This window comes from Lepisosteus oculatus, chromosome 5, assembly GCF_040954835.1.
Source record: "Lepisosteus oculatus isolate fLepOcu1 chromosome 5, fLepOcu1.hap2, whole genome shotgun sequence".
NCBI classification, from domain to species: domain Eukaryota; kingdom Metazoa; phylum Chordata; class Actinopteri; order Semionotiformes; family Lepisosteidae; genus Lepisosteus; species Lepisosteus oculatus.
The window spans coordinates 48,456,600-48,484,373 of NC_090700.1; the positions used below are offsets into that span (position 1 = coordinate 48,456,600).

Genomic DNA, 27,774 nt, shown 5'->3' on the forward strand with positions numbered 1-27,774 from the left:
TAAGTGGCTGTGCTCTTGACATGTTACCGCTGGAAACGGCTCAGGGAGAGCGTCCAGACGCACATTCTTTCAGTATCCACGTTTCATTTTTCTGCCACATCACCACTGAGTGTGGACAGCCTTTGCAGAGCCCCAAGGCTGGAGCCCACACTCCTCTCCAATTCAGAGCATTTAAACTGAGGTCTGAGCACTGCTCAGGCTTCTTGTTTTAAAATGAAATCTGTCCAGCTACAGAGAAAGTTGTTTTAATAAAAGGGCCGTTATGCTCTTGAGTGTCTTTGTCTGCACACTGCTGAAAGGCTTTGCAGATTGCATTTTTATAGTATATTATAGTGTTTGCTCCTTAGGATGTTTTAGGTGAGAAATTAAGCACCATCTAATCAGCCATGTGATCGAAACATAAAAAAGAAAGTGATACAGTACGTTGTAGTCGGTGTTGATGGTGAAGGAGCAGGACAGTATTAGAAGCACAGACTCTTGGCTCCACTTTGACTGTGCTTTATAAGCATGATGCAGTAGTCAGCTGAGGGCAAGGGCACTGTACGATGAAAAAACACAGAAATTGCCACCGCAGAGCTTTGAAAGGCAGCAGATGGCAAGGAGTAGTATTCGAGTGGATAAGCATTCGTGTAGCAGGCAGTGAGACAAAAGAATTTAAAAATTTGTTTTGAGGAAGGGAGAATAGAAAGTGAAATCTGACACCGTTGTGACAGCAGTGCCTGCTGTGCTGCTATTAATGCCTATTTGGATGTGTATCGCATTAGAACCCCAGGCAGAACTCACCTTCTGACAGCGCCTGCAACACAAAGCATGTCTGTGTCTTATCGGAGCTGCAGCCTGCCGAGAGTGCTGGGGTTCAAGGTGGGCAGAGTAACGCTGTAGGTTAAAACACACTCCAGTCTCACAGAAACCCAGAGACTTGGTTAAGAGGAACTCCAGTGAGAGCAATTATAAGTCGCCAGGGAACTGAAAACCCTGCATGTTTTTATTACTGAGCATTCCAGCTCCTGTTTTACTTTGACTAAAACTGTTCACTGCGTTTGGGTGGCTGGAGCTGCTAAGCAGACAGCTGCCTTATTGCCAGCCTGGTACAATGGATGTAATAAAGCAATCATGTAAATTAAAAGCTGGTTCAGTGTAAAACTACTGAATCGTGAGCCCCAGCAGCTTTGAGAAGTAAACGAGGTGTTGAACATTTTGTTTTCCCCGAAAAGATTAAAGCCACTGCTTTCTCTGCCCTTGGGTAGCAGTACCACATCCTGAACCACACCCTGCATCCTCCATATGGCAAGAACATGTCCGCTCCTGCTCTCCACATGCTGACGGCAGCGCCGCACGGGTTGTTGTTTAGATGGGGGTGGACTGGCAGAGAATTTCTTTATTCCACAAGTTTCAAAGACAAGGCAGAAAGTGGAACACTGCACTGCAGGTACAAAAAAAGCCTGTGAAATTGTAGAGTTAAGTCCTTTAAACCACAACATTTGAGTTTTCAAAAGTAATTGCTGATGGCAGAAAAATCATCTGTCTGCCCCTGCAATCGCATACAGGAAGAAAGCAGCTTATGGCTTTATATAGAATCCACATAATGCAGTTGTATGTTAGTAACTCACCTTGCACTTTATATAAATGTCATGTTCATATAAGTCAGACCAACTACCACCGATCATCTTCGGAAAAGTGCTTGATTGAACATGAAGTGTGACCAGATGAGGTGCCATGATGTAATACTTTCTTATAGTATAACACTTCAGCACTACATTACTTGCCAGGTGGGCTGCGAAGGGTCTCAGTGCTATCGAAGGAGCAGAGCCAAGCCCGCTAACTTTCAGACACGTGGAGGCTCTGCCGTTTGTCCGACACTGGGGCTCGTCAGTCAGTCAGTCGTGTGGCGAGAGGTGGTTTTGCTTCTCCCTACCCAGTGCAACAGGTCCGGTTACCTGAGCTCCTGCAGCCCTGTCTTCCCCCGCCTGCGTGTCAAGCGCACTCTGTCCTGGGCTCTCGCTGCAGCCAAGGGCCTTGGATAAACCCCTCTTTTTGGGTTGTTTTTTTTAATAACCGTCACGTTAATTAAACTTGTGGAAATGGCATAACAAATGCAGCTTGTGTTCAATGAAATGTTATAAAGTTTCAAATACCTCTTTTAAGTGCTCTGTCGATAAGCCCATTTTATAAAAGATCAATAGGCTCCATTTGGAGCTTGATTTAACACAGCCTTTATCTTAACAGCCCTCTCCTCTGTTGCTGGCAGTAATGTTATATGGGGGAGATTAATGACAGGGTGAAGGATCCTTGTCAGTTTCCACACATTTTTCATGATGGATTGTCATTATATTAATGACCCTGCTGTTGAACGAATGTAAATTCATCTTTGTTGCAATTACAAATATGTATTTGTTTCTTCACCATCATTTATGGTCTATTTAAAGCCTGCAAATCAATGGGTATTGACGTAAGAATATAATTTACTCCTGGTCAAAAAATGTTAAGGCACTCATTTTTATTTCCCTTCCAGAGATTTGTAAATGAAAAGCTACTCTCTTGTCAAGGACTGTCATTGATCATAATTTCTGTCATAAAAAACAAAACCAAGTTTAATTTGTCAGAGATGTGCATCTTGAAACATTTCAGAAATAAAAGCAATACTGTAGGACTTACTATATGAGTAAGGAGCTGTTACAGCATGGATAGGCTGCAAAAGAACAGGTGCAGTGGCTCTGTGGCTCAGGATCTGCACCTGTGGCTGGAAGGTTGCCGGTTTGAATCTCACGGCTGGCAGAGGAATCCTACTCCATTGGGCCCCTGAGCAAGGCCCTTCACCCCAGCTGCTTCAGGGGCGCCGTATAAATGGCTGACCCTGCACTCTGACCCCAAGCTTCTCTCTCCCTTACTTTATGTTTCATGGAGAGCAAGCTGGGGTGTGCGAAAAAGACAAATTGCTAATAAAAATTGTATACTGTATGGCCAATAAAGTGATCTCTTATCTTAAAGGTTCATTGTCTACTGAAAAGTTAGTGACACAACACTTTGCCTGTGGATCCTTCTTCAGGTGTGAGGGGGAGAGAGAGAGAAGCACGTAAATAAGGCATGGAAGAAAAAAAGACTGAGTGAGACAAGAAGGTGTAGAAAAGCGGTGAGGAAATGGGTGAAAGTGGGCGAGAATGAAGAGCGAAGATTTTTTCCCACCCAGTTGGGTTCAGTGAAGTCCTTTTCTGAAGATGAACAAGAAAAGTTTTATTCCATGCTGAAAAGAGAAGAAAAGAAAGAAAAACACAACCTTTTGGCTTTGGAGCCTTCTTCGGGTGTTTTTCTTTCTTTTCTTCTCTTTTCAGCATGGAATAAAACTTTTCTTGTTCCTTTGCAGCCTACGCGTGCTGACGCAGCCGCCCGCCTGAACCTTTCCTGAAGATGATGGGTATTAGTTTGTCTGGAGAGGTCCGAAAGCTTGCGGCCGCTAGATGTGAAGTGGTTTGGAGAGATCTTTGATCCGCACAGCTCTGACATATTCTCTGAAACAGTTTGCCAGTCTGATTCCCGTCTCACCAATAGAAATGACAGGGCATTTTCTGCATTAGATGCAGTAAATGAGATTTCTGGAAATGCATGATGTCGTCTAGGTGACTCAGAACTGTCCAGAGGGGCCATGAATGTGGATTGAATTGAATGTGTATTCTGAAAGTGTCTGGTGTAGATGGTTGCTGTGGGCGGTGAAGGCAGCTGTGGACAAGGTTTTGCAGATAAGGTGGTCAGCAGTACAAAATGGTGAGGCAGGCAGTCAGGTTATGAGTAACTCTCAATATCCTTTCAATACGTTTCCCACAGAAGAACTGTAATACCAAAATTGGCTCTTTGGGTATTTCTAGTTGGGGGAAAAGCATATTGTCAAATGTCTGCCAACTGTGAAACACATGGAAATCTACTATACCATAACATTTTAATAAGGCTTACCAGTATTAATACAAAAGAGTAGTCAGCAGTTATTTTACTCATTTGTGAGAGTTGTTTGGGTGTTTATGATGAGCTGATTTAACCTGTTGAGTTTCCAGCCTGGTGAAATTCAAGAAAAGCACAGAAAGGAACCAACGTGTTCAATATGTGAAGTGAATAGCACCTTCTTGCCATTTTGGAGGCTGGAGTATGTCACATTAGTAGAGTCCCAAGCAACACAAGAACTCCACTTTGTTGTGAATAATGGTATCTTTACTGTATCCCACTAACAAAAGTCATGGGACCTCTCCTTCCTGCAGGCTCATCTTGTCATGGCAATATTCCAGCAAGGCAGACCACTTCCTGATGCTGCTCAGGTCTCTGTGGGACCCAGGCTTGAGCTCCATAGAACATTTGTGGGATGCATGTGGTTGATGTGGAACCGTCCACAGATATGGGACCAGAGGACAATGAGATCTCTTGAGACTGCATCTACCACCTGGTGGAAAGGGTGCGATGCTACTAGCTTGTGATGTCTGCTGTGAAAACCTTGGTGATGACAATTGTTCGTCTGAAATAATGAATATATTCTTGTCATTTTGTTTTTTAAAATGCATCTGCTACGAAAAATTCATTTTTTTAAGATAGTAACTTTGTAAACTTGTTGCAATTATAATTTTCTTTGGATGCCAAGTGTACATATACTGTACATCTTCCACAAAGATGAAGACCGTTTTTGCCTTTGTCGCCTCTTATCTGGATTCCTGTGGAGTCTGGAAAGATTATACTGTCCAGATGTCTTCGAAAGAAGAAAAATGTTTTTATAGCACATAATAATCCGTATTACCTAACTTTTTTATTTATCAGTGGCTTGGATTTCAGCTCTGAGATTCAGACTTGGATTGCAAAGCGACTTGTTTCAGCTGTCTTAGTGTGTATATGGGTAGTGTTTTCAGTTATTAAGCTACTCACTAGTTCAATAATAAACCCTTCTTTTGTACCACCCCACAGTTTTTCCTTTCATCCTGGACACATTTATGAATTGCTTTTTTGTGAAAGGTATGTTATCTGCAGCAACTACTGCATGACAGGCATGCCCAGCAGCATTAAAAGACTGTCCTGTTTCAGGGACTACAATAAACGTTTGTCCTTTAAAAATTCCGGAATTGGGGCAAATGTACTGTAGTTTTGATTAAGAAACCTCAATGAAAGACTTCACAGAGTTCAGTATTTTTGTAGACATTTTTTTAATGGAATAATTGAGCTCTTTTTGTTTTTGTTTTTGAATGCAAGGTCTTTGAGTTTTAAGATATGGCTCTAGTGGCTAGTGTGAATGTTCTCTCTATTGGTCTCTGTACACTGAAGTGAATCAAAGGGTTATTGCAGGCATTTGAACACATGTTTACGCCACATATTAAAGGTGAATTCTTGTCCAGGTATCTTTAAGTCACAGAGGAAATAAACTGGCTTGATTACTGCAAGTCTTGGAAACTTTTCAATGAATTTTGTCTCCAGAAAATGCATGATTATTCGGTGAACTTTTTAAATTATGCAGTACTGGCTTTTCAGTCAGTAGCCAGAGTTTTCTGTGATTTAATGATAAAAAGTTACTAAGTGGCTTGACGCGTGTTGCTATTCATTAAGTTGCTCAAGAAGGCGGCTTTTGAAATGTTTGATAAGAGTGTCTTGCAGTTTTCTTGTGAATTCAGCATTCTGCCATTTGAAGTTAGGAACCTGCTCGTCTGCCATTTTTGAATGAACCTTTTCTTTTGGTCGTGTTGTTGCTGGAATATGAGCGTTTCCTGATGTAAAGATGACAGATGATGATAAAATTGTCTGAACAGGAAACCACAAACGAGGCTCCAGAATGTGCCTCCACCACTGCTCTTCCAGTCCGTCTTCTGTCACATGCCCAGCAAAAGTCGTCAGCTTCGTTCTTGATCTTGTAGAAGAATCATTTCATCAGCATTGTTCCAAAACCCTCTTTAAACCTGCTTTTGCCTCCCTGCTTTGAAGTTGTATGGATCCTGCGATTTTTCCAATGCAGTGTGCATTGGTTTTTAATTCTCCATCTGCCCCTGCACCTGTTATATAGGATGTCTTGACATGTTCCCACCTCTGTTAGGAAACCAAAGAGGCTTTGTGTCAGTTTCCTGTGTTTTGTCTTTATTGCATTGGTTTTGGAGGCTACCTAGTTCGTATTGGTGCACCAGTAGGTTTGAAGAATCCTTTAATTACTATGGTGGTATGTATCACCTCTTAGTCATGAGGCTACAGTCACATAGGAATAATATCAGACAGTCTATTGCTGTTCAGTCTATCTGCCATTAGATACTTCATACTTGTCTGGCACTTTGGAGTGTGCCACTACAGCAAGGAAATTGTGGACTGGGTGAAATTAGGCAGCTCTCATATACTGCTTTTCACTGTGACAACAGGAAGAGGGAATCGGAAGAGGGAATCTGGATTTTCAGCTTGACTAAATTACTTGAGTTAAGCAAGCAAAGCACAAAACTTTCCTCTTGTTTTTCATTTGTGCACACTCACTTTGAAATATGCGACCTGCCAAATATTTTGCTTGTTGTCTTGTAAGTTACATTACAATATAATTACTAAAAACTGAGTTTTTGTGGTGTGTTAATACATAGAAGAACAATGTAATTTTTGCTCATGCGTTTATTTTCCTGCAGTGAAACCATCTAGCTGATAGACTGTTCAGATGATGGCTCAGCATGTCTTCAGACATTTGTAATCCCCTGTCTGGCAGTCCTTGTGTGGGAAGATGCATGCAAGATCTCTCTTGATTTATATATAAATATTTTTTCCTGTTTCAGGTCTTGAGTGCAAACCAGAGTAAGGTGAACAGCAAGATGAATTAGTGGTCAAGAGCTGCCCATCACACTTGGCACACCAGACACAATGCGTGTGCAGTCAGAAACCTTCTGTTAAAAGGACTGAGGTAAGGGATGGTTTGTTTAAGTTGTGTTTTCCAGCCTATTATAATGCATACCATGGGAATACATGCTTCTGACATGTATGGTTAGTAAACCAGTCAAGATCACCTGTGATACTGAAATAGGAGGGTTTTGAAACTGTAGAATAAGCAAAGAGAATCTGAAACTTAGATTATTTAGACAAAATTCCAGATTCATCAGACACCTGATAGGTGACATTTAACGTACATTTCACAATGAAGTGGAAAGCATTACATGCAGATAGCATAAACATGATCTATAAATGTGGGATGGAAAACTCTGAGCCGAGAAAAAACAAGAAGAAACAAGAATCTGTGAAAAAGACTCAAGTGTCTCTGTTTACACATTTTCATTTTCCTGACAGCATGAGGAAGCTATAATAAAGCAAACAGACTGGTGAAATGTGTTTAAATAGAGCTTGTCCTATTTCAATAAAGGGCTGTTATGTTAAATGTTCTTTTCTGGTAAGGCCTCGTTTAGAATATCGTGTTAAATTGTGGTCAGTATTGCTGTTTTGGGCTCCCAGTCCATTCGGAGAAGAGCAACCGGATACTGTACCTTCTGCACTGGGGGAATGTCCTCCACAAACGGGCTGAAGAGGAGGCAAAAGTGAGAAAGAGGAGGCCCTTTTAGAACATGCTGTACCTCTTCTCATTTCTAATCTTTGTTCTGAAGGCAAGCCTTTATAACCCCTCCATATACATATATGCTTGCTATTTCTGTAATTTGTATGCACTTACTTTGGACTATGCAACAATCTTCACATCTCTCTGTAATAAGCAAGACTTTGTGCTTCCCACACATTCCTTGGGGTCTCTTAGTAATTGAGTTTAAAAGTGCATCACTTTGTGCATGAATGGAGTGTGCTAAAGAGATTTCATATTCAAAGTTTTCAGATAACCATTCTTTTTATTGTATGTTTCGACTGTCTTAACTCGTTATTGTTTTTCTTTTTTGTTTGCAAAATTCTAAATCTCATTCACCCATGGTGATGCAATGTGGCCTGCATTGTTTGTAATGTTTATTGACGTGTAATCTTTGTAAGATGAGTGAAAAGTGTTTTCCCTTTTCCTTGGTTGTTTTTAAAGGCATTTAATCCTCCGGTAGGATTTTAATATTGTATGCTTGCTAAAGGTCTTTCATAATAACGCGTTTAATCCCCCCCAGACCAACAATGAATTGGATGAGAGAATTAACTCAAAAGCAATTTCCTCTTTTCAGTTGGAGTACAGCTCTGATATGAATTTGATCATTTTTTGGGTTACAGCACCTTGAAAAGCTCAATTCTTTTATCATTTTTCCCCATGCGTAGAAACATTCCTTGTCCTCTGCGTTAAATTTGTCCCACAGAATACTAGTGTTTGCACTGAAACGCCGCATACTTTTCTTTCGTTTCAACTGAGTTTTGTATTTTCTGCAATTTGAGTGGAAAAACGCAATCAAAGGGGAACACAGTAATTGGCTTTGCTTCGTCGTTGAGCTCGCTGGCTTAACCACAGTCACTGCCGTATGCTTGCCTCTGCGCATCTTGAAGAAGCTGATCTTGACGTCCTTTGCTTAAAGAGAGTGTAAATGTCCCTTCCTGTTGAATGAAGGATGTCGCTCACTGAACCCTGGTAACGCTGATTTGTGATTTGAGTGCACTCTTTGATTGAAGTGCAGCCGACAGTCCGGAGTCCAGAGGTTGGAGGGTAGGTGCATCGGTGTCGGAGCCTGTGATGGGACGAGGCTGGGGTAACGGGGGTGAATTATGGAAGAGCTGATGGAAAGAAAGCTGCCTGCAATTTGTGCTCAAAATATCCATGGAAAATTAAGAGGCAGGAGAGATGTATGCATGATTAGTTTTTTAGAATATTTTCTCTTAACCTGCTGTAGAGCTCTTTGAATCTCGGGAGTTTCTGAAGTTCTTCTAAAATGTTTGATGCTACCAAGTTAGACTACAATTAAATCTTATCGTAAATGCAGGACGAGATCTGCTGCCACCGTTTTTCCAGTCTTTAAGATGTCATCGAGGCGATACACCAACATGCATTTTTCTAATTTTTCTGTTGGTCACAAAAACGTGAAATTTTAAATCATGAGTGACAGTTGCCATGATTTACGGTAAATATGATCAGCAATTGCACATGTATTGAAGTGAATTATTGTGCTACAGCCTTGCAAAGTCTGTAGAAGCCAATATAAAATGCTTCAAAAGGTTTTTGAGTCTCATTATTCTCTGTTTTTTACACAGTAGATATCTTGTAGTAATAAGGTAAGATGTACCACCTGTTGTGCTGAAACATACAGCCTATCATCTGTAGTTTATCATGTTATGCTAAGAATGTCATTTTAGTGACTGTCAAATACATTTTGTGCTGTTTTTAATGCGCATATCCTATTTTGTTGCACAGATTAGAATTAAAGTTGCAAATTGCTATATAAACAAAAAAGTTATTTCCATTACTGTGTAAGAAGAGACTTTGGCAGCTATGAAAGGAATTTCTAAATCTCATTACAGTACAGTCAGAACAGCTCTCAGCTTGTGGCAGACAGCTATTGCCACCTGGTTAGTACCTGTCTCTGACAGTCTGTGCTGATGCACAATATGGTTCTGCCTACAGCACACATAAACTGTGACAACGTTTACATTGACAGTCTTTTTAATATTCATGTCTGTATTTCCAGTCTTAGTCACTCCTTTGAGGCTTCAAAGTTTTGCAGATGTTCTGATGTGTTTTTTTGCAGCAATTATGGATAATGTTCATGCTGCCCTAATAGACAGATTTTAATAAAACATTTCTGACTGCTGATCTGTGTCAGAATCAATTCAACACTAAATTAATGGTTTTAAAAGTTGCCGTGTCTGAGTCATACAAGGCTTTCAATATGCTTATTGCGTAGTGTGACCCAGTTGCGCATACACCCTCAGTAAAGATGAAATAGAATGCCCCTTGCAAACCAGAGTTGATTTAATGAATTATGTTCTTGCAATTGGGACCCAGGATTCCACTCTCTAGAACTATAAGCTTCACTGAAATGCAGAAAACCAGATGTGGAGGAAAAGGAATTATTTTCTCTTCAGGGAGTCCTCAGATTTCTTTAAGCGTGCTGTTATGGATTCACTTCCTCCTAAATTTTTCAGAGCTCTTAGCAGACTATCAGATCTTGCCTGATGTGAGCTCCAGAGTTCCTGAGCTGTTTCTGTAGCTCAGGCAGATATACCCATTAATGATTAACTAGCCACCGGAGTGCTGCAGTGTCAGTGAAGGTGGGTATTGAGCTCCATTCAGCACACCCCACCCCCCTAAACAAGAGAGAGCCCAGGGGAGTCAGTAAGTGGAGCAAACGAGTCCAGGCTGTCCTAACGGAGGAGACTGACGACAAGAGGCACAAGCAGGACTCGCTATGGAGTAAAAAAAAAATACCCTCAAGGCATGAAGTAGAATAAAGTCAATCATCCATCTTTGTTTTTCCCTGAAAAGACAGACTCCATAAGCTTCGCTCGGGTTGCCCTAAATAAAAAAAACTGCTCCATTTTTCCCCATGCAGGATAAATATTTCAAAAGCGGTAAACAGCTTGGATGCATTGAGCAGCGTTGCCATGCAGTTTCATTTCTGTTTGGAATCATTGCTTTACTCTGAAAAAAGCTTTCAGCGTGGCGCAAACAGTGCAATCTGTCCCCACTGCTTGCCTGCTCTAAAACTTCCAGCTGCGTCTGTACAAATGGAGCTCACTAAACGAAGGCTTCGTGCACAGATTAAATGCAGTTGTTAGTTCACCCTTTGATCTTAACATGAGTTATATGTGAACGGTTCAGTTGAAAAGGCCAGCAGGAACCACCGTGGTTAAGCCCTTGGGACTGAGGTAACAAATTACTGCTCATTCGGTTGTTTGAAGCGAGCTGATCTGGGGATCTCATCCAGCTGTTCCCCAGAGAAACTGGGGTATCTGCTTCAACATGGTAGAGTGTGCTTCAGCTGGGTTGCAGAAGTATGAAACCGTTTAAGTGTGAGTAAAGGTGTAAATGGTACTCTTCTCCAGAAGAACAGTAGTTTATTTTTTTGTATGGTGACCAGCATTGTACATTATTGCTGTCTGGCATACAGTGGCAGTCACACCTCTTTTACCCTCCTTTAGACTGAATACTGTTGCTAGGAAGACTTTTTGCTTGTTGTTCACTTTATGGAAACATTTGTGAAAATGGGGGGGGCATGAAGGGTTCTAATTTCTCCTTTGTTTGGGTATTTAGCATTTTTGTGTTAAATAAACGAGCACAGACAACTGGCTTCAGTGAACAACCCCTCAAGACAAGGTAAAACATGAATTCAGTTGAAGCATTACTTTTAGCTAACTTAATATCAGGTCTGTCTTATTTTATTGCTTTCCTGCGTTGTCTAGCAGAAAAAAAAATCAACATAAATGCCCAGACCTTTCGGGCTTCAGTAACAGAAGTGCCTGTGTATAACAGCCGCAGTCAGAGCAGTTTGTAAATATGGTTGAGCTGAACGGTGCCTGTATGAAGCCCAAGCCTGTCATATTTTTTAGGTTGTTCACTTTTGATAAAATCTATAAATGTTTTTTTTTTTTCCCGGAAAACTTTTAGCGTTAGGTTGGTGGGTGTGGTTGAGACTGAGGTAAAATAGGTGCGAGGCAGATGCAGGTTGGAGAGTTAAGCAATACCAGGTGCTGAGAAAACAGAAACGCCTTTTTGCCACGGAGCAGACTAGGGAGAGATTTCCTGGGATGCTTGTGCTTCCCCATGTCCTTCTCAAAACCCTGGAGAGAGGAAAGCAGCAGGACTGGACATGCTGTTCCTGGTGAGAAGCAAGTCACGCCGCACTGGGAGTGGGAAATGAGATAATGAATTAGCATTAAAATAATGTGTGTGTGTGTGTATCACTGCATTACTGTTTGTAATGGCCTGAAGCTCTGTTACTTGTAGGTTCTGGTTGTGGTGAAGACCAGCAATGGGAGCTGTGCCCTGCAAAGATGAATACATCGAGGTTGTGCAAAGGTTTTGTCTTTCCTCTCCATGGCGTGGCCAATCAGTTTAAATATGTGGTCTAATAATTTCAATCACAAAGCAATGGGAGAGCACGGATTTATTTTAAATTTGCGCATCCAAGGAATTGTTTGTTCCCAGTGTCCGGTTGTTTGTCTGTGGTCTCTCTGTGCCCTGCGCTTTAGTTGCGATGAATCGACACTTCGTGGTTCTTCTGAACATGTTGTGACTGTGCTGACCCGAACCTGCCGAAAGGCTTCTCCTTCACTGGAGACGTGTGTGTGTGTGTGTGTGTGTGTGTGTATTTTTAAAGGATCTGAATGGCGTTGTGCGCTACTGGAGGTTCCACTGGCTGCTCATTCTGCAAAGCACTGTGTTCCGCTCTGCAGGCCGGGTACAATAACAGCCACTCAGCTGCACAGTCGTGCAGGAGAAATGTTGTTATTGTGCTCTTGTCAGCAGCTGCCACTGTTTGGAGTTATTGTTTGGTCCATTAGCAAAGATTTTAATAACGTAACCCATCTGGAGAACCGACAGACTTATTGGACCGTCCCATAAATGAGCTTGTAATTATGATGGCAGCTTTCACCAGCACCGCCAGGCAGTCGGTATGGAGCCACCACACAATGCCCTTTAATGCTATTAAATAATTAATCTTCGGGGGGAGGAAAAGATACTCAACAAAGAAGATATTGTCTCTGTGTCGAGCTTTGCACACCTGTGATGGTGCGTGTGACTCCTGTGTTGTAGTATGTAACTGTAAAGCATGCACGACTGTGATTGTTTTGGTGGTGACCTGTGACGTGCTTTCAGTGAGATGCCACGTCTCAAATTGTTATCCTGCTGTGACATTTTTATATAAACAAATAAAAGAGAATTCCCTGTTGATTCAGAACCGGATAACCTTCATTTTGCACTGCTCACAACCCTAATCCAAATTTTATACGCGCGTTGTGCTAAATTCAGACCGCATGTTACATAATTTATTTTCACTCAACAGAGGGAGCAGCTGATAAATAAAGGAATAAAAACAGGCAGCTATCTCTTTTCATTGCGGTAATTGCGAATGGCTTTGTTGGTGAGGGGGAACCTCAGCCTGGTCGACTGTCTGCCCCTCCAGTGTGTCTGCACATGCGAGGACAGAATTCACCCTGGGGCTGCAGGAGAGAAAGGGTTACGACACTGCAGCAATAAATTACCTTCTTCCAACCTGCACTAAATCACAGTAATGAGATAATGGTCAGATCAAAGCATTAGATCTAATAACTCAGGAATGTGCATTGACACAGTTCTTCCTTGTCAAGGCTGGGATAACGAGGAGGAAAAAACAACTTGAATTTCTGATACAATTAGTCTCAGGCCATAGTGGCTTGTTAAGGAGGTTTTTTTTTTTACCTTGTTAGCTAGATAATTTGGGTGAAGTCTTACCAAGCTTCATTGCTGGTGCGGCAATTTTTGCATTTGTCTTGGAAAAAGAAATTGCAGTATTATTTTGCTGTACCACTGGTGTTTTTTTCTTAACCACTTTCACCTGCAGAAACAGAAAGTGCTTAAGAGCGATTACGATCCGGAAGTTCAGCATTTGTGGATCTTTAGTCACACCGTGACTCGGTTGTGTAGGAAGAGTCTCCTCTGTAGTTCCAAAATAAATGACTCCGTCCAGGTATTTCTGAGATGTTAACACTGTGCTGTGGTTGCTGTTAATATTCATTCTGTTGGAAGTAGAATTGTCATTGGAATGAGGCTTAAGGCAGATAGCAAGTGAACCATCTAGCTGTGAATTAGTAGCCCTATACCATTTAATTCTCTCTCGGGGTCTCTGTATTTGAGTCTTGAACTCAAGAAAGATGCCTTCTGTCGTAGGGGTTCCAGGTGACCAGATCAGAGTTTTTGCTCTTTGGGCTGTGGTATCGGATGCTGTTTTAGAGGTGGCATATTAACTGGGATTCATCCAGGCCGGATTCATCCAACTGACAGAACAAGTGAAATTTATGGCTTATGCTCTTTGTTCCTATCTAGTCTCCCGACATCTCTTTCTCTGCATCTCCATGTTCACTCCACCCAGCTCCGTTTTCCTTGTGCGCTGGTTTTCTTTGCACATGATCACATTAAAGGAGAAACACAATAGAAGCAGCGTTCGGGCAGTCAGATAGACTCCAGAGTGAGACCCTGGAGCCTCAGGGAAGTGGTAGCTGTGAATGAACCCCATTCAGAGGTTCTTGAACTTGTCTGCCAGCTCCAGGCTTTCTTCCTTATGGAAGTAATCTCAGCTTCCTTCTCAAACAATGAGGCTCAGTGTTCCAAAAGGCCGGAGTTCTAGCTGGAAAGTCGCCACCAGAGCAGTGCAACCTCCTCAGGGTGCCAGAGTGTTTATGAGGGCAAAAATGGTTGTTTTCCCCCAGATTGCTCCTGCCTAATATAATTATCCCTAGGTATCTTAAAAACAGAATTTTAACCCCCCTTTGATCACTTTTTCTTATTTCTTCCTGGGGATGAGACATCAATAAATGTAATGATTAGTGCACTTGAATGCTCTGAGTTAGTGTTTGCACCACAGTTTTCTTAAGTGCTTAATGAACTAAGTGACTCATTTATATGTCTGACTGGTCTGGTTTTCCAAGTAAAAAAATCTTGGTTATTTACAGAAACATCGACCCAAAAAAGCTAGGACTTTCGGCTTCAAAGACCGACGTAATGACGGTCAGTGCCAGACATTCACAAACTTTACTAATGAGCTCACAGCTGGGAATGTGTTGAGTGCAGTTCAAGAGACAGATCGATATTCTTGATATTTTGCTAAACAGTTATGTATTCCAGGGCATCACTGGTTGCACAGACTACGATGTAGAAATTCTGTAAATTTGAAAAACTTCTGTCATGTAAAAAAGGTCCAGACAAAGGTATTAGTCAGGAACTCCGAGACTGTCCAGCAGACTGTTTTTTAAACACTGAGTCTCCCATCACTGCGCTGGAACGGCTTGTATTGGCTGTGCCTTGTTTTCACTCTGGAGCAGCAGCTTCTGAGAAACCATATTTTAAACACGACATGATTTTGGCAGCAGCTGAAAGCTGAAAATGGAAGCAATCTTTTCTGTTGTCTAAATATGAGATCTTTCCTGAACCCTTGGTTTTTCTTTCTTCCTTAGGCTCCCAAGACTGTCTTGCCTGACTATTCCTTACCCGGTCCAGACCTGTTCTCTTCCTTTTTTGCAACCCTGCCAGTGTTAGGTTATTAAAATAGTGCTAGCTAGTGCTAAGAAATATTACTGGATCTGGAATGCATTGAATTATCAGATTTTGCAGACTTAAATGTAAAGAAGATAACCATTGGCTCCTTACAGTTGCTCGCTTGGGTACTAATAGCTAATTCACCTGAGGGTTTGGTCCAGCCTTTTTGTAAAAGATCCAGTGGCATGAGCTTCAACAACAAAACAGGGCAGCTTGGTCCCATTTCTAAATGCACCCTCACTTAATTTTCATTTTTGAATCCTCATTGTTGATTCTGTAGCAGTTTGGTTGCTTAACTTTGTATGTTCCTTTAGAATGCAATATGTAAGGATACTGTTGTATTTTATTGGTCGGTGTTTTTCTTGCTTTTAACCAATACATTTTTTAGCATTTCCACAGAAAATGGGAAACCTTTGTTAGGCAGCAGTAGGAGGTAGAAACGTAAATCAGGGCCAATCTTTTCATCTGAATATTTTAGATCTTTTGGCATTCCTTAGTTTCAGAAAACGCAGTCCATCAGTTAAAATGAACATTCCCCTAAATAGCAAAGTTGTCTAGTTTTCTCACAATATGTAAGCATCCTCCCAGTCTGGTTTGTCATGGTGGTCAGTGCTCCATCTTGTGCTTGCTATTTTGGTGTTGGTGGGATGAGCCAGTAGGATGACTTGGTTGTTGTAATGCGTCAGGGCTCTCTACTCTTTCTTGTACTCTTTTCTGTACTCTGAGGGATATTTTGAGCCTGGACTTTGCGTCTACTATTGAAGCTCTTGAAACTTCTTTCTGAAAATCTCCAGGATCAAAATATCTCAACTATTGCCTGACTAAATAAAAAGACAGCTTGCTCGCAGTCCTCTCCTTTCAGCTATGGGTATCAAGATGCTCATTGAGCAGACAGGCTCTCTGCCAGTTTGGTGAGGATACAATTCTCTTGAACAGCTGTCTGTATAAATGCTAGGCAGAGATTCAGTTCTCTTTCCATGAAGCACAGTTGTGAGTTAGATTAATTTCAGATAAAACTGCTTCTGCTTTGACATTTCAAGTATATGTATCTTGCATTCATAGTATGAAGCTCATCTTGTTTGTAATCCTTTTCTTTAATATACAGATTATAATTTTCTCAAGTACAAGTATCAGGTAGAAAGGTGTGAAAGAAAATTTCTTTCAGGAAGATTTTCATTCTTTTTAAACTTTTTAATGAGATGATTTGGAAGAACATAACTGTCTATAAAGAAGACTTAATTAAACATGACTTACTAGGCTGCAAGTCCTAAGAACTCAGCAGAGAGAAGACTAGTGCAGCTGTTGAAGCCCTAAACTGTGCAAAAGAAGAGGCATCTTGGATAAATTTTGGGGGTTTAAAATTAGATGATGGCTTACAGCTAAAACTGTAAAAAGATGAAAACAAGAGGAGAATGTTGGAGTTACACAGAATTCTTGAGGGTATTTTTATAATTGGAGATTGACACCTATAGTTTATTTCAATGGAATAAAAAATCTGAAAATATGAAAAAATTAATGAATTTACTCTGTTGCTTTCCTGGAACATACCTCATCTCATGAAGGCAGCGCGGTCTGCGATTACAGACGCACAGGGAGTGAGATGTGGTTGGGAGGGGGGGCTGGCCATGCACTGACCTCAATCAACACTCTGACCACTTCTTGCTTGGCCAAGTCCTTTTCCGACTTTGCTGAAATGTTGCTAAGTGGTGTCGGCCCCGGAGTGGTGCCCCTCTGAAAATGTGCTGGAGGATCTTGCAGACTGCAGAAGCCGACTGTAAAAAGATCCAATTATTTATAGTCAGACCAAATGAGGCAGGCAGCTTATCTTTCGTGGTGCAGTCGCTCAGTTACCTCGCTTCGTTCTCTGCATTACAAAAAAGGCCTAACTCTGCAATCTTTCATCGCTTCTGAATGCAGACAGTTTTTGCAATATCAATGATATTTTTATTATGAAGCGATATTTCAGGATTTTGCCTTTTCCTTTTCTAGTTTTAAACGGTAGGCTGTGTTTGAGTGCGGATTACGTGAATTTCACAGGCACTCTCCAGGAAACTCTGTCAAACAGTTCAAGGTTATTTAAAAAACAAATCCTGGCGTGTCAGTTTGAGCCTTTTACTCTGTAACGTACTCTATACTATTTTCAGCAAACTGATTTTTTCAACCAGTTAAACTCTTAACCAGTTCCCCTCTCTGTCCCAGAAAGTGCCTCTTTCTTCTGCCTTGTGGCTTCAAATATAGCAAAACACATTTGCATTTTGCAAGACTAATCACAGAATTAAACACTAGTAGCACTTTCAGATTACTTGGATTTTACAGAATAAGCAGTCAATCCCTTGATTCGCTTCTACGCCTTTATCCTACTCACCGAGGAGGAATTTCACTTCCTTGTCCAACGCATTGCTACAGTTTCTTGGGTACCACTGTACACCATGGACAGCAAGCCTGTGGTTAAAAAAAATCAACATATCTTTATCTCGCACTTGTACTGTCATTGAGTCCATATAACTGTTTTGTATACGAGTTTACTGAACACTGTTAAGTAAGTGCCAGTTTGTCCCATGTGTAACTGTTCCAAGTACATAAGAAGCTGTAAGGCAGTGGTTCCCAACCTTTTTTGTCTTATGTACCCCCACAACCCTTTCAATATGGCTCAAGTACCCCCTCATCCACACCAAAGCAGTATGATCCTAAATGTGTTCGTTTTAACTGATATTAAACTGGATATTATTAATAATATTATTAAACAGAATATTATTATAATGATTCACTTTCAACCAAAAGACCAATTATTGATACAGTGAGTGGGGAAAAAACCAGAGTCAGACTCACCAAGCAGATTCATCTCCCTTTAATGAGACACCTGAGCTTGTTTGTCTTTCAAACGTTTTGACAGTTCTGGGGGCAGTGTGGCTGCGGCTGGAATCAGGCTGTTCTCCACATTGAGTCTCTTCTTCTGCTTGGTTTTAAAAGGTGCTCAAAGTTGAGAGCCGCTTTACACAAGTAGGTAGATCCAAAGGGTAAAAGTTCATTAATAATAATAATAATAATAATTGCTTACACTTATATAGCGCTTTTTCTGGACACTCCACTCAAAGCGCTTTACAGGTAATGGGGACTCCCCTCCACCACCACCAATGTGCAGCATCCTCCAGAACGCTCACCACACATCAGCTATCAGTGGGGAGGAGAGCAGAGTAATGAAGCCAATTCACAGAGGGGGATTGTTAGGAGGCCATGATTGATAACAGCCGATGGGGAAATTTGGCCAGGATGCCGGGGTTACACCCCTACTCTTTTCGAGAAACACCCTGGGATTTTTAATGACCACAGAGAGTCAGGACCTCGGTTTTACGTCTCATCCGAAGGACGGCGCCTGTTTACAGTATAGTGTCCCCGTCACTACACTGGGGCATTAGGACCCACATGAGCCGCAGGGTGAGCGCCCCCTGCTGGCCCCACTAACGCCTCTTCCAGCAGCAACCTTAGTTTTTCCCAGGAGGTCTCCCATCCAGGTACTGACCAGGCTCACACCTGCTTAGCTTCTGTGCATATCTCTATCTCTATCTATTAAGTGCATATCTCCCCAACTCCGGGTATTCCTTTTCCACATCACACCAGAACTGTGTCAGGGTCTTGTCTGCATGTTTCATCTTCAGCCCACAGTCTGAGGACACATCCATCAGATGTTCCTTCAGTCTGGCAGGAAGGCTGCTGCTGTTCCGACACACTGAAAGGGTTCCTGACCCAGTCTAGTTTAGCAGACCTGGTTTCAATATCACTGGAGTATGAGTTCAACTCACCGTTGAGTTTGGACACATGTGCTTTCACACATTTTACTACAGCAGCTCTGTGTCAGTGGTGGTAAGATGGGCATCAAGGAGTGGAAAACAGCTCACATCTCCATCCTTACATTTCCCCTATCACCTTGGACACATCAGCAAGATATGCCAGATGCGCAACCCACTCTGGGTCCTCAAACAGTGTAGGGAGGGGGGTACAGGTGCTCCTCCAGAAAAAGCCATACTTAGGTACGAAGTTCCTATGAAGCCACCCACTGATCTTGGAACTGGCAATGATTGGACATTTTTTTTTTCGGTAGGTTCACCTAAGGTTGAATTCGTACTGTTTCTGCCACTTGGAGTGGCAGCAGCCAGACATTTCAACCACTTATCCTACTTATCCTACCTATCTCTACTTTGGCTCGCTAGCTTTCGCACAGACAGGTGGGAAACTAGATGAGGCACATGCCATGCAATAACGCAGGGATGATTATTGTGATGAATAGGCTAGACATCAACATCTCACCGATTTTCATCTATTTCTGCTTTTATTTTGGTCCTAATCACAATTATGTTGATTGAGACTGAAAGATTTTTTACATTTTTTTAAAAATGTCAAGCAGTAATTTCTGTTTTGTAAATTAAATTGAATCAACAATCTTCCTACGTACTCCCTGGTATCTGCTCACGTACCCCCTGGGGTACATGATGGGAATCACTGCTGTAAGGGGATCAAGCAGAAGTTAATTCCTGAAAAGCAGAAAACGATGTATGCGCTGTAGAGTCTTGCTCAGGTGTTTGAAAGAAGAGAGAGCAGGGATAATAGTCGAAGGAGTGGGTAAAGAGAATGAAATGCACATTGGGAGAACTGTAGGGACAGGTGAAGGGCCTGAAGTGGGGCAGTCTTGGGGAGGAATATGAAGGGAGGTGTGGAAAGAGAAATCTGTAAATGAAGGGAGGGATTTGGAAATACATGAGCTGAGGGAAAGTATTAAACTAATTTTAAGGATAAGTTTGGCATCCGATGTCTTTTCTTCAGTAGGAGTCTTTGAATCCCTGCGAAAGGATGTAGAGAAAAGGTCAGTGTAATCGTGACCGGGAGAGGTAAAGTGGAAAACTATCATCTTAGATCTTTTAGCCTCACCGCTCTGCTGCTCTGACACGTTCCCTGAGACTGAATAGTTTATTATCCAGTGAGGAAATCACCTCTACTTGTTCCTGAGTATATAAAAAGACTTACAGCTTTGTCTTGTGTACATTAGACAGCTCTTCCCAAGTCAGGTAAAGTAAGATAAATAGTGGTAGCCCAGGAGGATTTTATACATATGCGTTGCTAACTCTGTAGTACCTCTGGTTTACAAAACAGCACTGGAAGGTGCACTCTGCAGTATGGATTTTTCAATGTGTGGAGGGGTGCAGAGTTCTGTGTCTACGCTTGCTGAACACCTAAGCTGTAATTAGCAGCAAGAGGAAGCTCAGCCTTGTTTGCGGATTGAAATTTTTTTCCCAGTCGGATTAAAGGCCAGACAGAAATTATTCAGCAGGCTGCCAGGTTCTGCTGATTGTTAACCGGCTGGATGATTCCAAGTGTTCGGTGGATTGTGAACCGTCTAGACCCCGCGACAGCACCTTGTCTCCGCAACAGGAGACCGGCCGAGCCTCCGGGTCCTGTGGATGTGGCAGCCTGCCATTATTCCTCCAAACTCATTCACACATTCCTTTTCCTCGCCCGTGTACTGTACAGCTTCTGTCCTGAAATGCTCAGACTCGCAGCGGGCAAAGTGAATGCTAGATGTATTAACATTTTAATACTGTGTGTGATTTCAGGCATGGAGCTTAGGGTGATATTACTTTCCTAAAATGGAGCTGCTTTGTCTGAATGAACGTCTCTGAGATGAGCAGAAACGATAATTTAAGCAGGGCACATCTTTCCAGCATTATTACTTTTCACATTCAAGTTAATGTGTGTTGGTCTTGCACAGAGTTTTCTTCAGGTGTTCATTAATCATCGGTGCTCTCCCCCAGGTTGTGAGAGGGTGCTCAGTTACTGAGACTGTGCATTTCTGCCGTCACCACCGGGCAGGGCATGTGAAGGATTCCTAAAATATCTTTCAGTAAATACATTATGAAAATAGCTTGAATGAACTTCACCTCAGATATTGCTTTTGAGGTAAACCCAGGACATTTGGATATGTTGGAGGAGGGCTGTTTTGATGCCTGTTTAGTTTTTTGGATGACCCCTCTTTTGTTTTCCAGACTTCAGCAGAAAGTGCACCTGTTGCCCTGTTGTGTTGCATGCTGCAGTGAGCCCCGTGAGTAACTTGTGCCCTGTGTGTTGTGCAGCTTGGCGGTGACCATGCGCTGCTTGGCAGCTCGCGTCAACTACAAGACACTGATAGTGATCTGCGCGCTCTTCACCCTCATCACCGTGCTGCTGTGGAACAAGTGCTCCAGCGACACAGCCCTGCGCTTCCCCCGTGACCCCAACCTGCTGGACCTCAGTTTCCGGAGAGACGGGCTGGAGAAGCGCACGGCGGTCTCGGAGAGCGACGGCAATGCTGACAACCCCCACGCACCCAAGCAGCAGCAGCAGCAGCAGTCGGAGGAGGCATCGCCGCAGGAGCAGCAGAAGGCTCCCCCAGTGGTGGGAGGACTGAACAGCAACGTGAACAAAGTGCTGGGAATCAAGTACGAGGAACTAGACTGCCTGATTAATGACGAGAACACCATCAAAGGCCGGAGGGAGGGGAGCGAAGTGTACCTCCCCTTCAGCTGGGTGGAGAAGTATTTTGAGGTGTATGGGAAGATTGCCCAGTACGATGGCTACGACCGCTTTGAGTTCTCCCACAGCTACTCCAAAGTGTACGCCCAGCGAGAGCCCTACCACCCCGACGGCGTCTTCATGTCGTTTGAGGGCTACAACGTGGAGGTGCGCGACCGTGTGAAGTGCATCAGTGGCATCGAAGGTTGGTACGGCGTCTATTGCAGACTCGGTCTTTGTGCGTGTCAGCAGTTAGACTTCCTTAGCATTAGGGCAAAAGTCCCACATTCTGTCTTTGTGGTTTTTAAAGTAAGCAAATTGCATTCCCTGCTCCAAAGACAGCTGTTCTTAAATGTTCTGATGCGAGCTAGCTCCCCAAGCTCCTTGCGAGATGTGTAAACACTCGGGAACATTTCTTGTACCCATGCCTTTTTAAAACCTTGTTCCCAGGGCTGAAGGGCCTGGCTGAGCACCGCATGTGTACCACAGACCTATGGGTACAAGGTGTCAGCTTTGTACAAAATAAGGACCTGGCCATCTGTGTTTCTGTGCCTTCTCCACCTGAGGGTCTGTCATTCTGTGCAGGGCTGAAGTCGGACCTGTTTAAGATCTGACTCAAGTAGGTCTCTTGTTATTTAAAATTTAATTATGAAATGCTATGGGGGAAAATTTCTCGCTTAGACAAGGCTGGATCTGTAGTGTCCCAGAATCACCCTTGATAAGTGGTTTTCCCTGAAGCACGTTGTTGTCTGTTTTTCTGACACTAGCCTATATAAAACTTTCCTTTTTCTTCTGAGTTAGACTTTGTTCTTGTTCTTTTTTGTTCTCTTTTTTTTATTCATATTTACGTGAAAGTCCTTAATTGTTCGTTGAGAGTGAACCAGTTGGAGCAGGTCTTTTAAGCATTTCCAAACATATTTGTGCGTCTTTGTTGCCAAGTTGTATGATTTCTGCGTATATTAATGTACTGTATTTGTCACAGCAGCTTGCTTGCCATTCGGTTATTATAGCTAACAGTCTCTAATGCAATGCAAACTCCATCAATATATTACTTAGATGGGGTGTGTACAATAGATGGCCTATCTTTAACACAGACTGGTGTCTCCTATTAATAGTAATTTGGCTTGACAGTCCGTAGGAGAATTTTCCAGGAAATGAAGCTTAAGTAATCTGCCCAGCCCCCAGTGAATAATGCAGTATGAATTGACTTGCATTAAGCAAATGAAAATGGGATTGATTCTTGCGATTACAAGACTTGATTGTGGTGACCCCAAACTTAATGGAACGCCGTTTTGTGCTTGTACCGACATGAATCTTCCTTTTCACAAGGTGAAGGGAGGCTGACAACATTTTGCTGCTAGAGAGAAATGGATTGTGCAGTGCCTGTCCTGCTGCATCAGGGCATTTCAGTCCAGGTGTATGAGGACAGCATTCCCCACCTTCCTTCCCCCTTGTTCCTCTGTCTGCCTTGAGGTGCTCCCATCTCATTGTCCCCATCTCTCACAATTCGCTGTCCAACTGTCCCCATCAGAGGACAGAGGGTAATGAAACTGGAATTCGCTCTTCCATTCCCACTCAGTTCTTGGACTGGAAATGAATATTTATGCTTGAAAGTGAAATTGACCATTGGCTATGGAATCGTGGATAGAAGTGGAACTGGAACTGAATGAGAGGAATCCACCCCAGCTCTGGTCCCTTTTTCTGGCTGTGCGTCTTGCTCAGTCTCACTGTGGGACATTCCGATTCCCTGTCCGTCTTATACTCTCAATTGATGTCTCCCGCATCTTGCATTGTTCTCTTTTTCATCTTTCAGAGTCTTCTCCTGAAATAGCCAGTAGTAGTAGTTAGCAGTTCCTTTCAGAGGAGAAGGCGTGGAAAGATTCTTCTTTTCTGATTAAAAAAAGTACCATATTCTAAACTGTTTCTAGACTTTTGGGTAGCTTGAAGTTAAAGCCTGTCCAGTGCATCAGGGTACGTTTGCGCCTCAGTCTTCTCTCTGTGGAGGTGCCGTCGGATTGGGACTGAGCGCAGCTGTCTCTCTCTGGCAGCTCTCTCTGGGTTTATGTCCCGGTCACATGCTGCTGTCTGATGGAATGCATTACTCTCTGCTACTTCCTGACCTTGCCTTTCCAATATTTTCCAGTCAGACAGTGTGCTGTAACAAAATGTGATTAAGTGAGGATCTTTTGGAACCCCCTAGGACACATAAATTACCGAAGCCTTAATTAAAGCCATTTTACCTTTGCCTAATCCTATTAAGGTTTGCCTTTGGCTTATTGCAATACAGGGAAAAGGCTATTTCTCATTAATTTAAGAGGAAAAATAAATTATATAATAACTGTGGTGGCATTCATGACATTACTAAATGGGAATAATCTCGAGTGCTTTATTTTAGAGCAGTTAGTATAATTTACAATAATGCTTGATTAACTTAATAGATCTAATTCTCAGAAGCTTGCAGGACATGCAACTGATGAAAATGTCCACTTTTCCATTTCTTCAGTTAAATGTCCCTTGTTGTGACTTTGACTGCAGGCAAAGTGGTACTTTATTTTAGACTTTTAGGTTTCAGTTTGAAGGCTAGTTATTTTCAGAATTGTCAGTGATTCCAGTTGCAAAGTTATATCATTCTTGCCTTAAGGCAGTTTAAATTTCGCCTTTTGCACAAGAAAATACGGCATTTGAGAGACAAAGGCTTTCATTTTAAATTTATATTATACGGTTAGCAAAATGAATATTGAATTTTCTTGTAAAGTGAAGGAAATACTTAAAATGTGCTTAATCCATCTTATACTTGCGAGAATGTCTTGTAATGAACTCAATACATCTTGGTGCATGAAGTCCTGCTGAATCAATGTCTCATTTTTAAAGCCTTTTCCCCAAACTGCAGTGTTATTACCCAGACATTAGTGCTGGATCCTTTCCAGCTCAGTTTTCTAAATTAACCTACCGTCTTAGGCTTTAACTACCTAGTTCATATGTATTTGTCCTCTCTTTTAGTTCCTGGTAAACTATTTTTTCAGTGGGTACCCCTGTCCTGCTATATTCTTGCTGTATATAGCTTGGGTAGCTGTGGTCTTGGAAATGGTGACCAGTGTGCAAAGGTCATAAGGTATCCAGAATTACATTCTTATCACTTTTTCTGGAAAAAGGGAAGAAAAACATAACCTAGATAAATAACCTGAAAACAGCCAGGTTTTTAAAATGCTTTTGTTCTTTGAGTAACACCTTTTAGTATCAGTGTTTGATTTTTTTTAAGCAAACGTAAAGGCGAAAACAGGTGAAACTGCACCTGATGGTCTGATCGCTACGGCACTGGGACTTACACTAGCCACTCATTAATAAGACAGGTTTCAGAGTGGCAGGCAATAGATGTGCTGCTGGGAGCCATCTCAACAGCATTTACAGTAGTTTGTTGATCGCCAGAGGTACAAGTACCCAGTGTTCCTCCCAGCACTGTTAGTCTCCTGGTTACAAGCTCCCCATGATGCGTTCAGAGACCGACAACAGAGGACGACCTCTCTTACTCTTTACCTTGAGCTGTCTCAGAGATAAATGCCTTTTTGTGTAAAGCTCCATGCACCAACACTATCCTGCCCTGCTGTGCCACTGTAAGACATCATTTATGTTTCGAAAGATCACATTTGCTCAAAAACGCATTTTCTTACTCTCCTTTCCCTTTTATCTGACATTCCCCACTGTTTTTTTAAGTTTGTGTGTATGCATGACTGAAAACCTTTGGCCATAGTAAAGGGAATATCAGAAATGAAGATGTGCAGTGATGAAGAAAATAGTCTGATAATGGTACATAATAGGCAGCACAGAATAGCGAGGTTCTGACCTGCTGCTCGATAACTCCTGAGTTAACTCTTTCTGCGTGGAGTTTGCATGTTAGTGTTTTCCAGGTGCTTTTGTTTCCTCACACTGACATGCTGACACGGTTAGTGAGAGGGTTCTTTCAATTGCTTTGTTAATTAATGCGCTGGATTAAAGCATCTGCACACTTCCACACTTTTAAGAATTCCTTTCCTGCTTCTCTCTCATTTGCTCATAGCCATGGATAATTGAAACCCCTTAAAAAGCATATACATTAAAACATTGGAAAAATTCACTTTTCATTTCAGCATTTTACCTTTCCTGAGGAGGCTTGCTTTGGGTCTGAAATATCGAACATTAATTTCTGTAAGCAGATGAATCAAGTGAGGGAGGGCTATACGCTTTGTTTCAGAACAAAACAATTTAACCTGATTCCCCCCCGCCCCCCCCACACTCTCAGTCAACAGACTGTCCTTGTGTTTGTATTTAACAGATAAATAGCGAATAAAACCAGAGTACAAGTGCAGTGATGCATACATGTGGGCAGAGACATGAAACATTTCTGTTCTTTGTTTGTCAGGATGTGTTTCAGACAGAAAGACATTGAAGAATATTAATGTAACGATCCATTAAAGGAAGCCCTTGAGCTGTTCCTATTACCAGGGACAGGAGTGTTTTGGTGCAGAGATACCGGAACGTGTCGCAGCCTGGCTCTTCAGACTTCCTCAAGGTTCAATTTTCTTGCTGCTGAGTGGAGAACAGAATGAGCCTAGCTTTCAAGAGGCCTAGACCGTTAATAAATACGATTTGCCTTTGCCATGATGGATAACGCTCTTCACAGAAAGATCTGTGGATTGCGTGGCTGAGGCGGTGAGCCTCTGAGAACTCCATTTGGCTCCTGATATGGCTGTCTCTGAACTCTCCCACTTCACTGTAAAGCTCCGGAGCGGTAAGTGCCATTACTGGCCTGTGGAAACACTGTGGAAAGTGGTGGCTGTAATTAAGGCACGCACAGTGAAGTTCCTTACAGAGTCTAAACTGCAGTACAAGCCCCAGATGATGGTCTGATTAAAACCGACAAAAGGGTCTTCCTATGATACATGTTTCCCAGCCCAGTGGGCCTAAGCCTCCTACTTCAATGGCTAAGCACTTGGGTACAGAGCAGGGGGCTGATTGCAGAGGTCTGATTTTGTATGTAAATTGTCTGCACAGCCGAGGAGCATGAAGCTGCAGCTCTTTTTTTATTTTTGTATGTGTATGGAATTGAAGGAGAGTTAGAGGTTGCATGGTGAACTGGTGAGGCTGTTTTCATGGAGAAGGGGACTGCAGGAGCTTAAGCATCAGTGTCAGTAAACCTTATGAACATTTTAATCCCAGGCACTCAATCAGGGGTGCAACTGTAATAATAATAATAATAGCTTACACTTATACAGCACTTTTCTGGACACTCCACTCAAAGCGCTTTACAGGTAATGGGGACTCCCCTCCACCACCACCAATGTGTAGCATCCACCTGGATGATGCGACGGCAGCCATAGTGCGCCAGAACGCTCCCCACACATCAGCTCTCAGTGGGGAGGAGAGCAGAGTAATGAAGTCAATTCATAGAGGGGGATTATTAGGAGGCCATGATTTGTAAGGGCCAATTGGAAATTTGGCCAGGACACCGGGGTTACACCCCTACTCTTTTCGAGAAGCGCCCTGGGATTTGTAATGACCACAGAGAGTCAGGACCTCGCTTTTACGTCTCATCCGAAGGATGGATATTTGTACCAACTGTACCCCTTGAGGGTGGCAGCGTGTCCATGTTTGCATTCCACCTGAGCCCTTAACTATCTAGCTGATATACATATTGGCTTAGATGGGCAATAACACCTTTCCACTCCCCCTTGTGTGCTGGAGATGTGGAGAATTCTGCTGGTGTGCAGCCTTTGAGACCTGCAGCTGTGTGCTCCTGCACGGTTCTACACGTCTTTCATCTGATTCTGATGTGGTGTGTCTTAAAGCAGCAAAATATCTTTTTTTGTGTGTGTCACCCTTGCTTAGGTGTTCCACTTTCCACGCAGTGGGGGCCTCAGGGCTACTTCTACCCGATCCAGATTGCTCAGTATGGACTGAGCCACTACAGCAAGAACCTCACGGAGCGGCCGCCCCACGTGGAGGTGTATGACACAGCAGAGGACCGGGACAGCCGTCCCAGCGGGTGGGCAGTTCCCCGGGGCTGCTCCCTCACCTCAGTCTATGACAAGAGCCGTGCCAGCATGGTCCGGCAGTTCAGCGCCCCAGGTATGCTGCACTAGATGGAG

At 42.6% G+C, this 27,774-nt stretch overlaps 1 protein-coding gene across 1 annotated transcript in view; it reads left to right on the plus strand.

Moving 5' to 3' along the window:
* LOC102694794 (D-glucuronyl C5-epimerase) overlaps window positions 1-27,774 on the plus strand; it is a 61,639-nt gene that overhangs the window by 24,806 nt on the left and 9,059 nt on the right. The window contains exons 2-4 of the mRNA XM_006628752.3: window positions 6,759-6,883; window positions 21,235-21,857; window positions 27,515-27,754. Coding sequence (XP_006628815.2) covers window positions 21,248-21,857; window positions 27,515-27,754 — 850 coding nt within the window. The 5' untranslated portion in view covers window positions 6,759-6,883; window positions 21,235-21,247. The remainder of the gene's footprint in view (window positions 1-6,758; window positions 6,884-21,234; window positions 21,858-27,514; window positions 27,755-27,774) is intronic.